The sequence below is a fragment of the Xiphias gladius genome, chromosome 19 (assembly GCF_016859285.1).
Source record: "Xiphias gladius isolate SHS-SW01 ecotype Sanya breed wild chromosome 19, ASM1685928v1, whole genome shotgun sequence".
Classification (NCBI taxonomy): domain Eukaryota; kingdom Metazoa; phylum Chordata; class Actinopteri; order Istiophoriformes; family Xiphiidae; genus Xiphias; species Xiphias gladius.
Genome location: NC_053418.1, coordinates 239,537 through 261,559, shown reverse-complemented (window position 1 = coordinate 261,559; position 22,023 = coordinate 239,537). Strand labels below are relative to the sequence as shown.

The 22,023-nt window shown below is 41.4% G+C and overlaps 1 protein-coding gene across 14 annotated transcripts in view; it reads right to left on the bottom strand.

The window, feature by feature from the left end:
* The window catches only part of grin1b (glutamate receptor, ionotropic, N-methyl D-aspartate 1b), an 86,053-nt gene that overhangs the window by 10,869 nt on the left and 53,161 nt on the right, over positions 1-22,023 (bottom strand). For 2 of the 14 annotated variants that reach the window (XR_005709507.1, XR_005709512.1), the window contains 3 exons: positions 10,192-10,299; positions 9,823-9,967; positions 2,685-3,786 (listed from right to left, as the gene is read on the bottom strand). The exons of 3 other annotated variants lie outside the window; for them this stretch is intronic. Coding sequence is in view for 3 of the 11 variants with exons in the window: in XM_040155003.1 (XP_040010937.1) it covers positions 3,721-3,786; positions 10,192-10,299 (174 nt within the window). In the remaining 8 variants the exon portion in view is untranslated. 9 more of the 14 variants (XM_040155001.1, XM_040155002.1, XR_005709514.1 and 6 more) reach the window with 8 other exon arrangements.

Here is a 22,023-nt window from a genome sequence, read left to right as displayed (position 1 = left end):
ATTAGAAATGGCTTTAGCTATGCTCAGAAATCTTCTAGTTACTGTAATCTTCACGGCTATCTGTAGTGTTAGCTTTAGCCATGTTGGTCTAATAAATGTTCAGAAACCCCCTGTGACATTAGATTAAAGACATGAAACAGACTACCGTTAGCCTTATCTGGTGCATTAGCATTAGCTGTGCTGGTCTTTGTCACACTTGATCCACAGTTAGCCTAAATAACATAAATTGGCTAAGTGCCCAAAGAAAGAAGGCATATTGAGGCCTAATGTCAGCCAGTTCCTGTTCCGCCCGGTTAAACGCAGCATTTGGTGCATATTTTGGTAAATGTGGCACAGCTAGAGTTAGCCTTAGCTAGTACATCAGCATTAGACCTAGCTGTGTTGGTTTTACATGATAAATCTAGTTATTTTTGTAGTTTATCGACAGGAAAAAGACAGCTCTCCTTTAGCTGGTGGATTAGCCTCAGCCATGGCATTAGCCGTGTTTATCTAGTTTAATAAATGTGAAAAGGAGGACTACAGTTAGCCTCATTTTCTACATTAGCATCAGTGTTAGCCTTGTTGGAGAACGACCATAAATTTGACCCAGATGAGTAGAATATATATTGAAGACAAACTAAAGGTTACTGGTTGTGTTAAGTTTCAAGTCTCCGCAGGCTGATTTTCATTTAAATGAGGTGGAGCTGGTGGCTGCCTGGTAAGAAGTAATCAATGTAAAAACTGATGGGCGATCGGGAAAACAATCAGCAGGAATGTGATGTAGCGGCAACATGAAAACGCTCGACTCGTTCTTGAAAATGAAAGTTCGTCGGGGTCACTCTGAGCTTTCCTTGTTGTCAGTGAGGCTGGCGGCTCTTTGTTGATGTTTTCGTTCACGTGTGTTTTTCACAGGACAACATTATTCGTGGGTTAATTAACTTTAGAGACGGCAGCTACGTCGCTTCTGCAGCGTGAAAACCTCCTAACTCCAGCGGGCCTGTGTGGACAGGCCTGTGAGGAGTTAGGAGGTTTTCACAGGACATCAGTTTCTGTTATTGGCAGTGCTCTGGAAGTAGACGGAGACTGACGTCATCAGCGGGGACATAGTGGAGGTGGGACAGTGACTGCATTTCCCAGCATGCCCTGGGACTGTCAGGGGGGCGGGGGTGGAGCCACTGGGTCAGAAAGTGTTTTATAACCCTGTGAAATCTGCTGATTCACCAGATATTGTTCAATGGGTAAAACCTCCTGTTGCACTTTAAGATCAGAAAAAAAGGCAAAACAATATTTTTTATTATTTATTTATCTACCTGAGGGGACCTTATATTCTTTGTTTACACAAAATTACATATTTTTTAGACTGGTTCTGAATGACTACCAATACACTTGGTCGTTGATAGGCCAAACAGTTTGGCTAAAATTAAACCCTGTGGATAATGATCTAATTAATAAGATCCTGTTCCTGTCAAAACAAATGTTTCATTACAGAAATTTAAAATAAAGAAATTATTGTCTCCAAAAATGAGAGTAATAAATTCTAAAATTATGAATTTAAAATGCGTAATAATGTAGAGTCTTGTAATAGTTTTTCAATAAAGGCCCATTTCCGATGATACTGAAAGTCAACAACACCTTTTCTCCAACTGTAACCTCCAACAATGTGATAACAGATAAATTCTATGGAGTCTCCAAAGGTGACCTTTTTAATAATGATAATCTTTAATAAATAACATACATTGTGAACAGAAGTTATCGTTTTGTTATGTTCAAGATCTAAAAAAATATTTCAGGATTGTGAGGACATAAGTGTTTTAAACTTTACTCCAAATCTGCAGCTTTTCAAAATATTTTAACACTTCTCTTTAAATCTTGAAGAAGCTAAACGATAAAAATGCCTGAGGATGATGTAAACAGAAGGCAATGTATGTATAATGTATAAATGTTGTTTTTCTTGTTCTTTTTCTGATGGATTATTAGATTTGAAAAGTGTGAAAAACTGCAGTAACTCTTTCGTCCCCAATCTAGCATTTATAAACAGGATAACTCTAAATAAAATGTTCTGCCTTTAAGCCCGCTCATTAATGCATCTGTTACTAAATCCACTTATAAGATCGGTTTTACGAGATGAACCAAACAGTTGGGTTCCTTCAAGACGAATCACATTTTACCCCTTAATTATGTGGTACGGCTCTAAAGACTACAGTACCCATGATCCAGCAGAGATCTGTGGTTCCATGTTAAAGAACAACTTCCTGTCCCAGAGACTCGACCCACCTGCCAAACTCTGATCCGTAATCAGGTTCCCCGTCGACAGGCTCCTCATCGATAGGTTCCCCGTCGACAGGTTCCCTGACGACATGGTTCCCCGTCGTCAAGGTTCCCCGTCGTCAAGGTTCCCCGTCGTCAGGTTCCTTATCGACAGACTGCCCGTCGACAGGTTCCTTGTCAACAGTTTCCTTATCGACAGGTGGCCCGTCAACAGATTCCTTGTCAACAGTTTCCTTATCGACAGGTTGCCCGTCAACAGTTTCCTTATCGACAGGTTGCCCGTCGACAGGTTCCTCGTCAACAGTTTCCTTATCGACAGGTTGCCCGTCGACAGGTTCCTCGTCAACAGTTTCCTTATCGACAGGTTGCCCGTCGACAGGTTCCTCATCGACAGGTTGCCCGTCGACAGGTTCCTCGTCGACAGGTTGCCCGTCGACAGGTTCCTCGTCGACAGGTTGCCCGTCGACAGGTTCCTCATCGACAGGTTGCCCGTCGACGAGGTTCCTTATCGACAGGTTCCTTGTTGACCGGTTCCTTATTGGCAGGTTGCCCGTCGACAGGTTTCTTGTCAACAGGTTGCCCGGTTGAAAAGTTCCCCAATGACAGGTTCCTCGTCGACAGGTTGCCCGTCGACAGGTTCCTCGTCGACAGGTTGCCCGTCGACAGGTTCCTCATCGACAGGTTGCCCGTCGACAAGTTGCCTGTCGACAGGTTGCCCGTCGACAGGTTCCTCATCGACAGGTTGCCCGTCGACGAGGTTCCTTATCGACAGGTTCCTTGTTGACCGGTTCCTTATTGGCAGGTTGCCCGTTGACAGGTTTCTTGTCAACAGGTTCCTGGTCGACAGGTTCCCCAACGACAGGTTCCTTTTCAACAGGTTCCTTATTGACTTTTTCCCAATCGACAGTTTACTTATCGAAAGGTTCCCGATTCATGGTTCATCAGGGTCTTTGTTGGATTTTATGAGTCCTGTACAGAGGCGTTACCGGCAGATGAACCAGTCCTGAAACTGATCAGGACGTTTGATGAATCAGTGCGATCAATCAGTGTGACAGACAGGAAACAGAACAAACTGTACAACATCACAGCCATCAAAATAAAACCAATCTCAAACAGTTCTTTCAAAATAAAAGACTTTCTGGTTGGAGGTGGCTGACAGCTACAAGCGGAGCAAGGCGAGTGTGTATTTGTGTGTGTGTTTACAGTGGGTCGAGGGGTTTAGGATGACAGATGGTGTGTGTGTTTGTATAATATGTGTTTGTGTTTGTGTATGTGTGTGTATGAGACACCGTCCAAATGACCTGATGCCATCGTATCTCCTTCCTGTCTCAGGGGAAGCTCAGTCTGTCCATCTGCGTGTTTATATAACGTGTGTGTATGAATAAAATGTGTGTGTGTGTGTGTGGGTCTGTAATACGTGTGTGTGGCTCAGCAGCAGCAGTGAAGCTCGCTCGCTCAATCTCTCTCTCTCCCTCAGACCACGGTGCTGACGGACGGATCTGATAGGTTGAGTTGGCCGGTGATGTCAGTGGGGTACGGCTACAGGTAGAGGGACAAAGAGAAAAGAAAGCATAGGAAACATAAACATTAATTGACTCAGCACGCGCACACACACACACACGCACACACACACACACACACACACACACACACACACACACACACACACACACACACCGAGAAATCAACCTCATAGCCAAGATGGTGGACACTGATTCAACCTGTTTAGAGCTGCAACTTTCAGTCTATTGCTCAAATGAATCTTCAGCTATTTCGATCATCAAATCATAATTTTTGTCATTTTTAAAGCAAAAATGTCCAATAATTGGTCTTTGCAGTTTCTCAGATGTGATGATGTGATGCTTTTCTTCATCACATGACAGTAACTGAACATCTTTGGGTTTTAAACCGTTGGTCGGACAAAACGAGACAGTTGAAGACGTCACCTTGGACTGTGGGAAATTATAAATAAACAGTTATTTTTCATGCTTTCGGACATTTTATTAAAAACATATTTGTTTCATTGATTAGTTGAGAAACAGTGGTCGGTAGGGTACAAGTCCAGCTGATAATTCTCTGTAGGTTCATCAGCACCACAGACTCCTGAACATCAAACCCTGTTTTCACAGTGGTGTTATAAACATAACAAGGAAAATCCTCCTGAAAATCAGCAACCTAATCTCTAATTTAACAAACTGTCTCACTGTTCCTAAGTGTATTCCTGACTTTGGAAATGAGTGTTTTCACTGAAGCTCAACTTTTACATCGACATGGTCGGCAAATGTTGATTTTATTCTTTGCTTTTTTTTAATCTCTGTGTATATATATACTGTACATTATAGCTGCTTTAAATTAATACAGAATACTGTGAAAAATACCCGGTGGTTTTGGTCGTGTGGAGTGATCTGGATTCATGACCTCGGCATTTCTACGACATTTTTTACAGTTTGGACGCCAAATGTAACAGTCAACTACTGAGATCGGCCAACGTGAAAGATTTTGCTCCTTTTTCTGACAAAACGAATGTTTCATTACAGAGATTTAAAATAAAAGTGAAATTGAGCGCCAGATATCTCCTTTCAGTTTCCGAAGCAGCTCATCTAAAAATGATTACCGTAAAGCGATGAGTGACATGTACCCTTGTAGCGAGTGTATATGAACTATGCTTTATCTGAAGTGTAACCAATGTCCATTTCTTTGATACTGAAACTGAGCAACACCTTTGCTACAGTCAGTTGTTAATAAAAATGCCTTCCCCCAATGCTACTCTGGGGGGCGCTGTCACTGCAGAAACATCAGTAAAATAAATAATTAATAATTAAAAATTTCTTCTTTGTGTTTATTATTTACAATTTTGATGAAATGAGTAGAGCACTGAGAATTTCTTCCGTTTACAGTGGAATCTCCCTTTAAACGGGACCGGGAGTAAAAGCAGGAAGAGTGATGTTTTTCCTGTTTGTGGTTTTTCCTCCTCAGTCTGCTGCTGCTGAATTAAACATAAACCTCTGTCATGTCATCTGATCTCAGACCAGCTCTGCTACAGGGAACATTAAACCTTCATCAGCAGCAGCAGAGCAAGGCACCACAGTGACGGGGTTGTCGGTTCAACTCCCAGCAGTTTGCTATCACTGATAATTCTGATTATTTAGGATTTCTGATTGTCGTGTTAAACTCTGTGTTGGTTTCATCAGTGGTAAATACAGAGGATGGTACGTTTACTCCTGTACTGTAGTGAAGCAGGAGTTGGAGGTATTTGTACTTCAACTTTACGTTACTTTACACTTCTACTCCACAAAAGTTTAGAGGGAATTTTTAGTCGGAACTTGAGGCCTTTAGCTTTATTTTATTATAAAAAGTGAAAAAGAAGATCGGTCAGGTGGGAATTTTTCAACCAGTTTTCAAGGCAAAATAATTTTAGAAAAACCTTTTCACAATTCTAGTGCAGAAAATCCACTTCATTCATTCTACAAGATTTAAAAAAACGGGCTCAAATTTATTGCAAAATAAGGTTTTTAGAAAGGGGCCGTTCAGCATAGTGAGTACTTTTACTTGTCCCGCGTTCAGTAACTTTTGCTGATAATACTTTTGGCAGTATTGTGGATGCAGGACCTTTACTTGTACGGGAGTATTTTTACACGGGATCCGGATGTGGAACTTCTTCCACCTCCGTCTAAACGTTAACGTCCTCGGTGGATCTGGACTCTGAGGAGCAGGGACGTACGCTGAACTTCTGATGCAGATTGTTCCTTTGGTTTGGTTCTATTCTGCTCTGTTGGACTTGTACCGACGGTGGTTTGGGATGTTTTGAGAGTCCACCTTCCCCAGTCCTCCCACCTGCTGGTTACCATGGGAACAGATGTGGTGATGATAATACAATCTCTGTGCTGCAGAGGTTTTATATTTGTGGTGATTAGTGTGTCTGAGTCTGAGTTTGTGTCTGAATCAAACTCCCGTCCTGTCCCGAGCATGTGGGATACAGGACTCTGGTCCAGTTTAACCTCTGTGACTGGGAGAACTGGTGCTGTGTGTATCCAGACTGGGACAGAGTCTGCAGGAAACTTCAGATAATCCAGTCCAGGCATTTGTTTGACAGTGATATAAGTCTGGAGCAGTGCATCATAAAGATGGTTCCCTCGTTTTTATATCTTCGTAGAAATATTTTAAAATACAATCTCGTCGTCTCACATGCTTTTATCTCCTCGTGTCTCGATTATTGCAACAGACTTTTAAATCTATTGATCGACTCCAGGCTGCAGAGACATGACCGCATCCTTTCTTATACCGGCTCCAACTATGTTTTAGAAGGGATTTTATGAATGACTTAAGGCTCTTTATGCCTCAGTCCCTGCTGCATCTCTGACCTCTTCCGACCATATGTAAATCTGGGAAATCTTTTAATGTCTTCCTAAAACTGAATATTATCGGAGAATATTTTTTACATTATTCGAACCCTATTTTTTTAAGATGAGTATTTCTGCCATCTCACATTACTGGAACAGGTTTCATCAGACTTATCATAAAATCTAATGACATAATAATTTGTTGAATGTCATTCTTTGACAGTGAAGAAGGTACTAAATGTCCTATGTGGTATTAAAAACATCTTCAGAAGTTTCACATCTAACTTGGTGAAGCTGCAGAAACCCTGAACTGATCAGAGCTTTGAAAAGCTCGGCTGTGTGTGTTTCCTGTGTGGGGAGGCAGCAGTCGGGGTTCACAGTTCCACTCTGGTTTCCTGATGGTCATTTTTCGGATCCTCCATCAGTATGACTGTGATGGAGGCAGATTTACATAGAAACGAACTGAAACCAGTTGCTGCCCGAAGGAAGGAAACCAATTAAAAACCGACGATTTGGAAAATGATCGGTAAAAGTAAATGTAATGTTCTGACCAACTTCTTCTCCAACCAGTTCCTCTGGACTCTGAACCCAAAGCAGCTTTTCCTGTCGATTCTCTATTAATCTCATCTCTTACTAGTTTTTTCAGAGCTCTCTACCACATCTCATGATTTTCCTTCAGTAAAAGAATCTGGCCTCAGATTTTCACCAAGACTGATGAATGAACTCTCTGGGGTTTGCTTGAAATCAGGACTTCAGCTCTAAGGTGATGCTCTATGACAGACGTAACCGATTACGGTCAAACTAGTGACAGAAATATGTACTTTCGACACACACGTGCTCTTAATCATATGTACATGGTGGCACACGCTGTTTGAATTCACAGCCGTGCTGAGATCTCGAAGGGGCTGATGTTAGTCACTCGTGTTTTACTGTCATACTTTGACTACTGGGATGTCACTGCTGTTCCACTGACAAACCACCTCTTATATTAAACAAGAATGGGTGTACATCACTTTCTCCTCTGCAGTAGAACATCCGCTTTATCGGGTCCTCCGTCCTCGGTCCTGGTCTCGTAGCGGGACTCCGTGTCGGAATCCAGTTTGAGGACTTGAACTATTTTAGTTTATATTGAGGCGGTTTGTCGTAAAGTAATTTTCTCTGTGTGTTGAGTCCTTAACAGACGGAAAACCTCAGGTGAGGTCGTATTAGTCCACCAGAGGAGAACTGTGAGGCTGCAGCCGACAGTTGTCTTCATTATCGATACGCCTGACGGTTATTTTCTAAAAACGTCTTGTTGTGTCTGAGCAACGGTCAGAAACACAAAGATGTTGAGTTCACTGTCGGAGGAAACACGAAGATTCGCACTGAGAAGCCGGAACCAGGGAAACTCTGGTTCTGTTCTCTGATCTGTTCAGGGTTTCTGCAGGTTCACCAGGTTAAATTTAAGACTTTTTAATAAGACACAGAATTAAATTTAATACTTGTCGTCAAACCAGTCACAGAATGAAAATATGATGGAAAACTAGCAGCGATGATAACGACTATTTAGAATTATTTGTTATCGTGTCACATTTTTCAGTACTTCCCATCAGTATATTTAAACAATTCCCAATGATATAATTAATGAATTAACCTGACTCGGACCTGGATAAGCAGCAGAAAATGGACGGATGGATTAACCACTTAAAAATGATTAACTCAGTTATCATCATTTAGGTAGGAGCAATCGAATACAAAAACATTTCAGAACTAACGTCACTGTCTACGGCAGGAAAGACAAACTATTGACGACTTTCGTAAATGAAATTCAAGACTTCTTAACAGACTCCGTCTGTTACAGAGGACCGATCGAGTCTGATGGGATTTTAAATCTGTTTCTCTGCTTCCTGCAGCCAAACAAGAGAAACCTGACCAGAAAGCTGAGAGTCCCGATTGTTGTGTTTTCAATCTACAGGTCAGTCGTGCTTGCAGAGGAGGACAGAGGCAGTGTGTGTGTGTGTGTGTGTGTGTATAGTACAGCATGTGGAGTCTGGACACCATTCAAATCCACTGAGAGAGAAAAAAAACACTCATATAGAGAATAAAGAGAGATGAGCACAAAGAGAAATGAGTTAGAGTCGGACTTCACCACCCTTCATCACCTCTTCACTTTATCAACAGAAATCAAACTGCGCCCTCTGTCTGTTACTGAACGTTCAAACATCCTAACAAAGATAAATGAGCTGCAGCGGAAATGAAAACATTTTAATGTTAATAACAGAAAGTACGTGAGTTTCATCCCTGAAAAATATACTCTGGACTGTTTGAATCCCTTCACATCAAATAAACGGGATATCTGGAGGGAGGCGGGATGCAAAATGGTCAAGTGCTGTGGATTTAGAAGAAACAGAAAACACGTGTCCATCGGAGAAGATTTGGCAGATTTCATGTCTCTGAGCTGTTTGTTAGAAGCAGCACAGACTTACAAACACTCTTAAAAAAGACTGATGTCACAGGCTAAATACAATGACAAAACAAACCCTTTGTATCCTCAACAGAGGCAGACACAACCTTTTTTAAGAGTGCATGAAAGACTGTTCTACTCTTTGAGGTTAAAGGAGAAGAGAAAAAAGTGAGGCAGGCGGTGGCCACAGACTGGTCAAAACCATCAACGCCGATGACAGAAATGATCAGGAATTATAGATTTTAATGATGCTGAGCCTCAGAGACGAGCGCAGAGTCCTGCAGGGAGAGCAGAGCTGTAACAACAGTCGTTTTTTAGCTGAGGGAGAAGCCATGAAACATCGTCGTCTCTGACAGATCTAAGTCAGCTGCTCCTAAGACTGTGGCCTGGACAGGACGCTGAAAACGAGAAGATCAGAGGAGAAAAAAAGAGTCTCTGCCAGCCGAACCCTGAGGACAAGATCTGATCGTTAGAGGAGAAATAACAAGAAAACCTATGAAAAGGTTTGTGGGATATTTGGAGCGTCGACAGTGAGATGAAGGGACAGAGACAGGAGAGGAAGGAGAGGACAGGGAGGAGGAAAAAAAACAACAAAACAGGGAGGACGAGAAGACAGACAGGACAAAGACAAACCAGAGGAAACAAAAAGAGAGGAGGGATGAGAGGACTAAAGGTCCACAGGAAGAAAGAGACCACACAGTCTGACCCTCTTCACTTCTCCTTTGCAAGAGGACGACATGAACGGTGTGAAAATTAAAACCCCGGTCTGCCGGCAACAACATGAGCCCTGACCTGACTGGACGAACCGAACGGACGGTTTCGGTTGCAATCTGTTTCCTCGCGTCTGTCTTTAGTGGGACAGATGAGCTGATGGACGTGGGAAGATGACTGACTGACAGACGGGAGGCCATGATGAGTCAGCAAGGAGATGATGGAGCTGGGGATGAGAGGAGAGGAGAGGAGACGGGAGGAGAAAGACAAATGACAAACAAAAAAATCGGTGCTGATGAAAGAAAAAATCTGCGCCAAAGAAGAGGCAGAGCGAGAGGAGAGAGGAGGGCAAGGACGGAAAGGAGAAAAACAGATAAAAGACGAGAAGGAAAGACACAAATGTGAAGCTAAAAAGAGGAGGAGGAAGGTAGGTGGTCTTCATCTCCTTACCGTGGCGTCCCCGGAGGCCCTACGGCGTTTGAGGTCGGAGGTCGAAGTGATGGACCTAAAAGAGGTTTTCAGTTTGGGCTCGGGCTCTGCTCTACCACTTTTCCTATCCTAAAATAAATCATACGATAGGTGCACACACACATTAACACGCAGCAGAGACACAGCAGCTGTACTCACTAGTACTCACTGATACTCACTAGTACTCACTGATACTCACTAGTACTCAGATACTCACTAATACTAATACTCACTGATACTCACTAGTACTCACTGATACTCACTAGTACTCACTGATACTCACTAGTACTCAGATACTCACTAATACTAATACTCACTGATATTCACTAGTACTCACTGATACTCACTAGTACTCACTGATACTCACTAGTACTCACTTACTCACTGATACTCGCTAATACTAATACTCACTGATATTCACTAGTACTCACTGATACTCACTAATACTCACTGATACTCACTAATACTCACTGATACTCACTAGTACTCACTGATACTCACTAATACTCACTGTACTCATGGATACTCACTAATACTCACTGATACTCACTAGTACTCACTGATACTCACTAATACTCACTGATACTCACTAGTACTCACTGATACTCAATAATACTCATTAGTACTCACTGATACTCAATGATACTCACTGTGCTCAACAATACTCACTAGTACTCACTGATACTGAACTCACTAGTACTCACTGATACCCAATAATACTCACTGATACTCAGTGAACTCACTAATACTCAATGATACTCACTGTACTCAACAATACTCACTAATATTCACTAGTACTCACAAGTACTCACTAATACTCACTGATACTGAATAATACTCAATGATACTCACTGTGCTCAATAGCTCATTAGTAGTCACCGATACTCACTAATACTCACTGATACTCACGGATACTCACTATTACTCACTATTACTCACAGATACTCACTAATACTCACGGATACTCACTAATACTCACTGTATTCAATGATACTCACTAATACTCACTGATACTCACTAGTACTGACTTATATTCACTGATACTCAATAATACTCACTGATACTCACTAGTAGTCACTGATACTCACTGTGCTCACTTATACTCACAAGTACTCACTGATACTCACTGTGCTCACTTATACTCACAAGTACTCACTGTACTCACTAATACTCACTGATACTCACTTTATTCACTGATACTTACTGTACTCAATGATACTCACTAATACTTATACTCACTTTACTCAAGGGTACTCAGGGATACTCACTGAACTCACTGTATTCAGTGATACTTACTGTACTCAATGATACTCACTAATACTCACTGTACTGAAGGGTACTCAGGGATACTCACTGAACTCACTGTATTCAGTGATACTCACTGTACTCACGGATACTCACTGTACTCAAGGATACTCACTGTACTCATGGATACTAACTAATACTCATTGATACTCACTGTACTCACTAATACTCACTAACACTCACTGTACTCACAGAGACTCACTAGTACTCAATGTACTAGGTAATACTCACTGATGCTCACTTTAAACACTAATACTCACTAATACTCACTGTAAACACTAATACTAACACTCACTGTACTCACTAATAACTCAGTAATTCACACTGACTCTCGCTAACATTCAGCTGTACTCACTTATTGCTGCTATAGATACAACTGTGTGAACGTGTGTGATGTAGTATAATGTAGTCTGTGTGTGTGTATATTTTCAGTAGGCTGAAGACAGTGCAGCTGCACCAATATATACACACAATACAATGTAGTGTAGTAGAGTGAAGCATAGTGTAATACAGTAATGATATAATATAGTACTGTGTAGTATAGCATGATAAAGCATGGTCTAGTACAGCGTAGCTAGAAGACTAACAGAATAGTACAGTGTAATATAGGCTACCGCAGTATAGTCATAATATACCATGGAGCTAGTGTAGTGTAGTATAGTAATACAGTAATATATAGTATATGTATTATAGTAATGTATACTACAATACTGCATGGTATTGTGATAGTATATTATCTAGTAATACCATAAGTATATAGTATAGCACAGTGTATTATCGTTTAGTAATAGTATACTATACAATAGTGTGATAAAGCATGGTATAGCATTTTATAAAATATTGTAGTACAGTATCATAGAAGTATAGTAGTATAGTATAGTACAGTATCTTATAATAAAGTAAATAAGTACGATAGTAATAGCATTGCACAGTGTAGTGACATTACAATAGAGTCTGGTATTGTGTAGTAATGGTATAGAATAGTGTGATACATATGGTGTAGTGTAGCAAAGTCTGTATAGTATAGTACAGCAGTGTAGGCACAGATTATAATATAGTGACATTTAGTAACAGTATATTGTACAGTAATAGTATGTTATAGTACAGTTTAGGCATAGTTTACAGTATACTGTAGTTTAGCATATACAGTAATATAATTACATAATATAGTGTAGTAAGCATGGTACAGTTTAGTATAGTGTAGTACAGTAGTACTGTAACTACAGCAGTATAGAAAATAATAGCATGTGTAGAAACGGTGAATAAGATGTTAATCTCACCGAGGTAACTGGATTTCAGAAAGCCTTTTTGAGAACTGTGTGTGTGTGTGTGCGTGCCTGTTATAGGCTACTTTTGGGGACAAATTTCAAAATAAGGACCAGTTAATTAGGGACAGTTTGTCCAACTGGGGACAAAAACTGTGTCCACAATTGGGAAAAAGCTGATTTTGGGTCAGTGGTTAATGTTATGTTATGGTTATGGTTATGGTTATGGTTATGGTTAGGGGTTAGTCAAGTATTGGTTAGGGTTCATCTACAAGAAATAAATGCAATTTCAACGTGTGTGTGTGTGTGTGTGTGTGTGTGTGCGCTGGTAAAATGCTTTCAGGCGGACTGTCGACTCTCTGCCATCTGTTCAGCGCAGCAGCAGATTATATAACACTCCGCCTGAACAGTCTGTGTGTCTGCTTCAGTGACCACATATGAACCAGTCTAAGCCCTGTATGTAGTTGAGCGTGTGGTCTTGTGTGAGTACAGGGTCCTGTTCTTCAACTGTGGTTCAACTAATCCAGACTAACGTGCCGTTGTCAGGTTAAAATAATCCCGTTTATTCTCTTTGAGGCTAACGTGGTTCTTTGAAAGCAGTTTGAGGTTTGATTTGTTGTTTGAACTCACACTTTAAATTACATGGCCTCCCAGCATGCACTGGGGCTATAGATTCCTGGACACAAGCCTCGTTTTACCCGTGTTCCTGCATTTTACTGGTGCCACTGAGCTCCGCAGTGTTTCCACACTTTAACCAGCGTTAAACAATCAGGTCTCACCGGTGAATGTGTCAGACTACGGTGATGCTGGTGCACAACGGGCGAGGAAATCCCCGATGGACGCGCAGACACTTTTCACCGAGACTCATCAGCCTGTCATCAAAACGAAACCTCACTAAATCTCTTAAAAAACAGATTTTAAGACATAAACTGTTGATCTAAAGTTATAACTCCAAATGACAAATTCTCATTTCAATGTCGAATTAAATACCACGTGTTCTGGCTCCATTTGACTTTTAATAATGAGAAGTTTTAGTTGAGTTTATGTCTTTTTGCTCACTGTATCTCAAAATTTGGCTTCGTTCTTCTTCTTTAGTGCACAAACTTTCATTTTGTTTTATATTTTATCATGTATAAATATAGTTAGTGATATTTACACCAACAGATCAAAGTGATTTCTCAGTAACCTGCATGTTCTCGTCTCTCATGATAATTACAGTATATCAGCATTCAACATTCATTCTTCATTATAAATCTAAGAAAGCCCTTTGAACTAAAGAAAATTAGTTCATGTACGTGGTTCACTGTAAAACATCTTGGTCCTGATCTAGCTGACTGTCAAAAAGCTGCACTTTTGCAGGTTTGGCTTTAGTGGGTTTTCGCCTTGTTGCTATCACAACTGCTCCAGAAGAATTTAAAACCAGCTTCAAAGAACGGAAACGTTGAGACTCATCAACAATCCAATCTGGATAATTTAGTTATCCTCACACGAAGAACAGAGCACTGTCCTGTATGCATGTTGACGTGCGAGTCCTGTTCGGTGCGTCAGTGAAGCAGACTGGTTCCTGTCTCAGATGAAGAGATGTTTCAGTAAAACAACTTCACTCTGTTTTACTGTCTACAGCCACAAACACACAGCAGCAGGTAAATCAACAACATGAGGCCCGAACACACAAACACAACACCAAATAAATTAAACACAGCAAAGGAAATACATCCAGGGGGAGTACAGGGGAGGGAGGGGGTGAGGAGGAGGGGTAACAAAGATGGTGGATGAGGCCTGTATGAAGCAGTGATCTTTGTTCAACCTGAACACATCAGAACATTATACCAACACTCTGCTGCTCTCCTGTGTGTGTGTGTGTGTGTGTGTGTGTGTGTGTGTGTGTGTGTGTGTGTGTGTGTGTGTGTGTGTGTGTGTGTGTGTATATGGTAAACAGAAAACACAGGAGGGAGGGGCAGCAGCACATGGATGATGCTCACATGGTGTTTGATCTCTAACATCATATAAAAACATCAGTTTGACCTTCGACCTGTCACAGTTCAGAATAGAGCTGGGTATCAGACTACAACACGACCACACTGAGTCTTAACCTGTCAGGATCCAACAGTGACACTAAAGTTGTCAGATTTCAGCTTTTAGTTGCTGTTTGGCTGATTGTTTTCAGATAGTTAGAATCAGTCTGGTGGTATTCTACATGTCTCTTACTGTCATTAAACCACACGTACAGATGGAAACCAACAACGTGTTAGTCCGTCTCTCAGTAGTTTTTGACTCTCCACCCTTGTCTGTGGTTCCCACTGAAGACATAAACCATCACACAGAAATGAAACACTAACACCACTTTGTTGAGCTGATAAATTATTTTAAAGTACTATCGGATGATTCTGGCCCAAGTCTATAGTGTTATCACCGTCTTATTACAGGAAAAAATCTGAGTAGTACTAGTACTAGCAGCACTAGCAGCAGCAGCAGCACTAGCAGCAGCAGCAGCAGCAGCAGCACTAGCAGCAGCACTAGCAGCAGCAGCAGCACTAGCAGCAGCACTAGCAGCAGCAGCAGCAGCAGCACTAGCAGCAGCAGCAGCAGCAGCACTAGCAGCAGCAGCAGCAGCAGCACTAGCAGCAGCAGCAGCAGCAGTACTAGCAGCAGCAGCAGCAGCAGCACTAGCAGCAGCAGCAGCAGCAGCAGTACAGCAGCAGTAGCAGCAGCAGCAGCAGCAGTACTAGCAGCAGTAGCAGCAGCAGCAGCAGCAGCAGCAGTAGTGATAGTAGTAGCAGTAGCAGTAGCAGTAGTAACAGTAGTAGTATAAATAATAATAGTACTGAACAGACGACCAGCTCTATCTCCTGAGTCACGGAGCCAGAGCTGATTCAAAAGTTGCAAAATCCTGATTGGTTGAGACTCAATGTTGCTGGAAAACAGTGGGTTCATATTAGTAGTCTTCGGGGTCTTTCATGTCCCCTGTTCTTTCACTCTTTTATTTTCTTGGCTGTATATGCTGAAGCCTTGCTAAGCTATGTTAAACTAAGCTAAGCTAACAGTCAAAAACATGTCTAAACTCCTACCTGGACCATCTGAGCTGTCACTGCTTTACATGTCGGCCAGTAAAAAAAAATAAACGTGAACTTTCACGCGTCAGGTGTAGACGTTAAAACTAAAGTTACGGATGCGACTGCGACTCTATGAATTCTGGGTTATCTAAGGATTAACATGGCTGAAACACATCCGGTGGAAACGGGGGGAATACGATATAATCAGGCTTTGGGTAGACACAATACGTGTTAGCGGACACAGTCCATTGTTGGTTTGAATCTGAACATTGGATTTGATGACAAGGAATAAAATGACAGAATATCACCAGCAGTAGAAGTGTACTGTAGTTTAAAATGTCCAACAATACCCAGCCCTAGTTTGGATCATTGAAAACTGTCAACACATTAAGTCTGAAGTGGGAAAAAAAAACAAAAACAAAAACAAAAAAAACAAAAAAACACATTGATCATGAATTAAGAGCATAATTTCAGCCTGCAGCACACCCAAACTGGACATCAGACTGGTAAAACTGGGTCCCGGATTGTAAGAGGGCCCACAAACGTACTTTAGGGTCCAATCCGGATCTGTGATCTTCTCTTTCAAGCATTTCTACTTCAATCAAACATTTAAATCCATCAGCAGCGAGAGTTCAGTGGAAGACTTTGATCAGAGCATCAGTCAGTAACAGAAACACAGAAATGACACCATCAACACTGGCCTGTATGAACTGGGACATCACAAAGTAGAGACACTGATGCTGGTCCTGTCTCTGAACTGATATCTTGCACTAATCATCAGCTGCATTCTACTGTACTCTACTCTGCTGCTGCAACTCACATTCATAGAAAACTAAACACTTAACACCAAACTGAAGTTACATGAAATATAATACAGAATGTAAAGATAGCATGCTAACAAGCCCGACTGCCATTCCATTATCAACAAGAGGGGTGATGAATACAGACAATAGATATCGAGCTAACATGTTTTAGCTCACAGATTATGTACGCATCGTTTTCTGGTGGTTTAAAGTTCACTGCTAACGCCGCATCCATGTCATATCATTCAGACCGTAACGACTAGCAGCCGAGTTGGAAAATGCTACACTACTATACTACACTGTGCGAGGTGCAATTTTGAGACGGTGATATCTGACAGCAACAATAGCTCCCACCAGGTGGAAACAACGAAACTTTTAGCATATCATGTGTCCGGCCATGCAGTGCACCTGTAGAACTCTTTCACAGGGTTGCTCTTCACAGTGCAACGGAAGTGAGCGTGAAGTTAGCGTCTTTATCTTGGGCATGGCTTAGTGAATGCTGCGGCACAGTACACACCTGCGGAGAAATATGGAGCTGCAGGGGACTAGCTGTTAGCCTCGACAAACACCTCTCTCAAATACATTGTTGGAAGAGGAGGATAACGGTTCAAATTAAACCTAGCTACCCGTTCGTTAAAAGTAAAGTGCGGTTTTCCCAAATCACATCTGATTGGACAGGTTTATGTAACTGCCCCCAAGTGCAGGATGAATCGTGTTTTACAGGAAGAGGTAAGAGAGGAATTTTGATATAAAAATACCCAAATCATATTTTTTTTTCTTATATCATGTAACAAGATATAAATGAACAATTAACACAGGGACAGGATTCGAACTTTGAAACCGCATCTTCCATTTCACTGTGTCTTTAACGACGACTCACTGAGTTGATGTTAATTAGCTAGCTAGACTTGATCAAATCTAACGTTAACCTAAACTCTGATAGCATCCGGGACCGACTACCACACAGAAGCTCCAGTCCTTTACTGGAATGTAGTTAGCCAGTGCTATGCTAAGTATGATTAGCTGGACATGCTAATGTTAGCAGCTTTTAGCAGATAAACACATTGTTTACAGTTCAGCTCTTGTCTTTTTGGTGATTAAAAACAACCAATACTCATCAAATTTTACCACCAGAACACAATCTGTACATGATACAAATAAAAACATGATGAAATAAGATCTTATTATTATTATTCTTATTATCATTGTTATTATTGTTACAGTTTGAGGACTGTAATCACAGAAAATAATCTGATTCTATGGGCAGATGAAGATGAAGCTTTCACCTCCTGATGCTTCTGTTGATCTGTCTGGATGTGTGATTTAATCTAAAAACGGTTTAGACCATCATTTCCCCTCACAGTTCTCTGAGAGCTGTTGGTGTTTTATGTGCTAATCCTCCACCGCTAACTCCTCGCCTGAAGACACAGCTGTTTGAAGTGCTAATTATCCTCTGCTAGCTGTTAGCCTTTAGCAGCTAGTGTTTGAAGTGCTAATCCAGGCGGGGAATCGATGATTATTAATGCCAGTCCAGCTGCTGACGGGGTTGGAAAACATCTGGAGCAAAGACTTCCCTTCACATAAGAAATAATCTTTTTTTGTAGGAAACAGAGCGAGCTGCTTCTTCTGCCTGTGTTGACCCTGGGTTTATGTTGCTTTATGTCGTAATCTGTTTTATATATGAACGCAAGAACATTTTCCAGTCAGGACTGATCTCTGCACCGATCTGAAATCTTTCAGCTGCTCTGATTATTTCTGTACATTTTCTTTTCTTTGATGCTCCACTTATCTAATGTTCCCTGTTTGGATCAATAATGTGGATATTTTAAGGTTTATAAATATGATTTCTAATATGATGATTCTCTGTTTTCCTTTGTCATACATGACAGTGAACTGAATTCCTTTAGATTCTTCTCTGTCAGTCAGAAAAAATGTGAAACGGAAGACGTCTCTAGCATCTGAAAAACTGTGAACACAATTTTTTTTAACATTTTCATAAACTAAACAATCAGGAAAGTAATCAGCAGATTAATTTCTAATAAAAAAAGAATAATTAGTTACAGTCCTGGTTTTGTCATGCAAACCTCTAATGTCATCTATAGAATGACATGACAAAGCACTTCCTCTCACGTCACGTTATACTGTACGTTCATATGATGCCACACACGAGACCTAATTGTCTTCATCAGTATTCATCACATCTCCACCGTCTCTCCGAGGCGCTTAGACCCGATCTGAAGTTTTTCATTCCTGGTTTAAAAGTCTCTTAAGGATTTGGCTCCTTCATCCAGACAGACTGGTGTTTTTATTGGTCTGTCTGCTGCGTGAGGTCATTCAGCTCTGCAGCACTCAGACCATGAAACGACAGACTTTTATTTTCTATATTTATGGACCAAAACTGTCAACCAGCCAGCTCATCGACATTCAGCAGGAAACGTCTCTAACTCACTTTTAAACAAAGAGCTTGTTCATCGCACTTTAAGTCGTCTACTTGGCCTTTTCTACCTCACATCATTAAAATTTTATGACTGATGAGATGAGATATATGAAAGGGGCTTTACTCATCGGCTCACTTCACACTTCAGTCAGTCTAATTTATTCTTGTCAAACTACTGAAGCAGCAGCCAAATGTTGAGGACAAATTATCTCTCTGTCACCGATGAATGTTCTGTCCTTTACATATTGATACGGTTCATTTTCTATATTGTCCCTGCTGAGTTGTCGCCGGGACGTCCTTCGCTTCCCCCTCAAGAACAATAGTGTTTGATTTGATCCTTTATGAGCTCTACAGCCGCAGCTTTCACTTTAATGACATGCAGTTATTGCCCAAGGGGATCCGAGGTTATCCGGTGGCAGCCGCTGGCTACGGCGGCCAAAAACTCCAAAGAGACTCCATGTTATTTCTGTGATGGACAGATTATGCGTCCCGCAGGCGAAGCTGAACTTTGGTCTGTGAGATGAGCCTGAGATGCAGCTTCTGTGCTCTTAAAGCAAAGCTGCTGTCAAAGTGATTTAAACGGCTCCACTAACGGGACTGTGCCGTGATGAAATGCTCCTGTAGCCTCGGTCTGCTCTGCAGCTGTAATATGATGGTAAACAGTGGTTTGGGTTCGGTTGGCAGATAAGACTTTGATATGATCTGTCTGGGAGTGTGTGTGTGTGTGTGTGGGTGTTTCCTCTGGGTGTTTTTCACTGAGCTGATCACAGACCAGCCGACAACAGGAACACATTAAACTTTAACATGAAACACAGAAATGAATTTCTGAGTTATAAAAACATTCTGGCTGATTCGTGTCTGTCAGATTATTCTGCTCCCTGACTGATCTGAGATCAGAAACCTTCACACATACATATAAATGAGGCACATATGTAAAGTTTATTTATCCTTACATTACGTGTTTGACCGTTTATGATTCGCTGCACTGAAGAGCAGAACACACAGCGCTGAGGGACGATGTCACACTAAATAATAAAATATAAAAGGAACCGGTTCTCCCGGTGAGGAACGCTGACTGTTAATGTAGACCTGCAGTACAGAAACGTGCTCCAGCTACAGAAATGGAGGAATATTTTAATTTACCTTCATGACTAATTTATCTTTAAAACTTCTGTCCTGTGCATTTCTTTTGTGAAAAATATGACATTTATATTTGGATTTTCTTTTTTTTCCAATTTACTGAATTTCCAGCTCATATGATGAATTAAGTCTGTTTTTTTGTTTTTCTAATTCTGTGAATATTTGTGAGCGTTATGCTTAAGTTCTTATACCTTTTCTCCTTTTTAAAGTCAAATTATATAAAGCACTTTGAGTTGTCTTAGTGTATGAAAGGCACTACACAATACACCTGCCGTATGTTGTTTATAACACCATGAAATAAAATCTGTTTGCATGCTGTTTCTATCTTCTCTTTTTTATTTCATTTCATGTTGTGAATAGTGATATGACTTTAATCATTTTTTCCTTCGATCAAACTTTGTGAAACGTGATTTTCAACATGGTCAGATCTACAGAAACTCACAGCACTTTCATTTCTTTGTATTATTCCTATAATCACATAATGTTTTATTTGCTGGGTAGAAATAAATCTTTATATAGTAATGATTCCTTTTTCTTTGCATGAAAACCCACTGACTTCATTGCGTTTCCCCAGTGCTGAAACCAAACCTGCTCTCCCCGAGCACTGAGGAGACAATCAGGGTTAATACCCAAAGTAATCGACATATTGATATTTTAAATCACTTGTTGTGGTACCAGACCCACATCAGTAAATGAACAGTCTGATTTCAGAGCAGCGAGTCGTCCAGATTCACGTGTGATTACACGAAGACGTTCGTTGGGTCAGAAACTCCTCGGTCTTGTTAGTGAAACCAGCTAAACTGGACTCAGTGAACAGGAGGTTTGTGGCAGAGAAATCCATGTGGACACTAACGGTCCACAGCAGTGAAGACCAGCAATCTGAAAAAATGGCTTGTGTTCATTTTCCCATCGTGCTTCAGTGATCCACTCTGCGTTCGAGAGTGATCGAACGATCCAGAACCGCCCCCCTGAACTGTCTGGATCAAAACTGAACCACAGTCTGGATGAAGATAGTGATGGGATGTTACAATAGGGCTGGGCGATAAAACGATGTAGATAATTATCACGAAACAAATTCCCACAGCAACGATGATAAACTGATGAGTAACTAATGAAAACATTCGGGTCAAACCTCATCTGCAGCATCAGTCTATCAGTCTACAGCAACAGGGTCACGTATCTGACACCTGTCGCTCCAGACCAAGCACAAAAATGTGGTGTCGGAAACGTAAAACCGAGCGAAGGTGAGCAGCGTCCGACGTCCTCGTGCGGTGACCAATGTGGCACAGAGAGGTCACACAGCAGCAGTGATCTGGAAACGGTCTGGATTTCCAAAAACCGGATCAACGGCGGAGCGACGTCTGAGCCGACGAAGACCAAACACAGCAAACGTTTTCTACCACGTGAAAAGGCGACATCACTGTCCCACCGAGTAAACGGGAAGACAAACTGCGGCACCGGCAGCCGGACCGGATAACGAGCCTCCGTAGTAACGTTGGTTCAGACCCCGGCGGCGGTCGCTCCCGTCTGACCTTCAGACATCCCCGAGTCTGGGACAGGAACCAGACCCGTCGCCGCTTGTCACTTTATAAGTCACAGTCTTCTCATTTGTGTGTTTCTTACGATGCGGCTCATAAACTAAGTGCAGCTGCCAGTACCAGTGTGCAGAGACCAGTGTGAGCAGCAGAACATGTCGATCCGTGTGATGTTTATTTAGAAGCAGCTTTTATTCCGTTCATTTAGGATTTAACCCTAAACTGAATTTACAATGTGAAATTTAAAATGAAAAGGTTCCCTAAGTTCTGTTTATA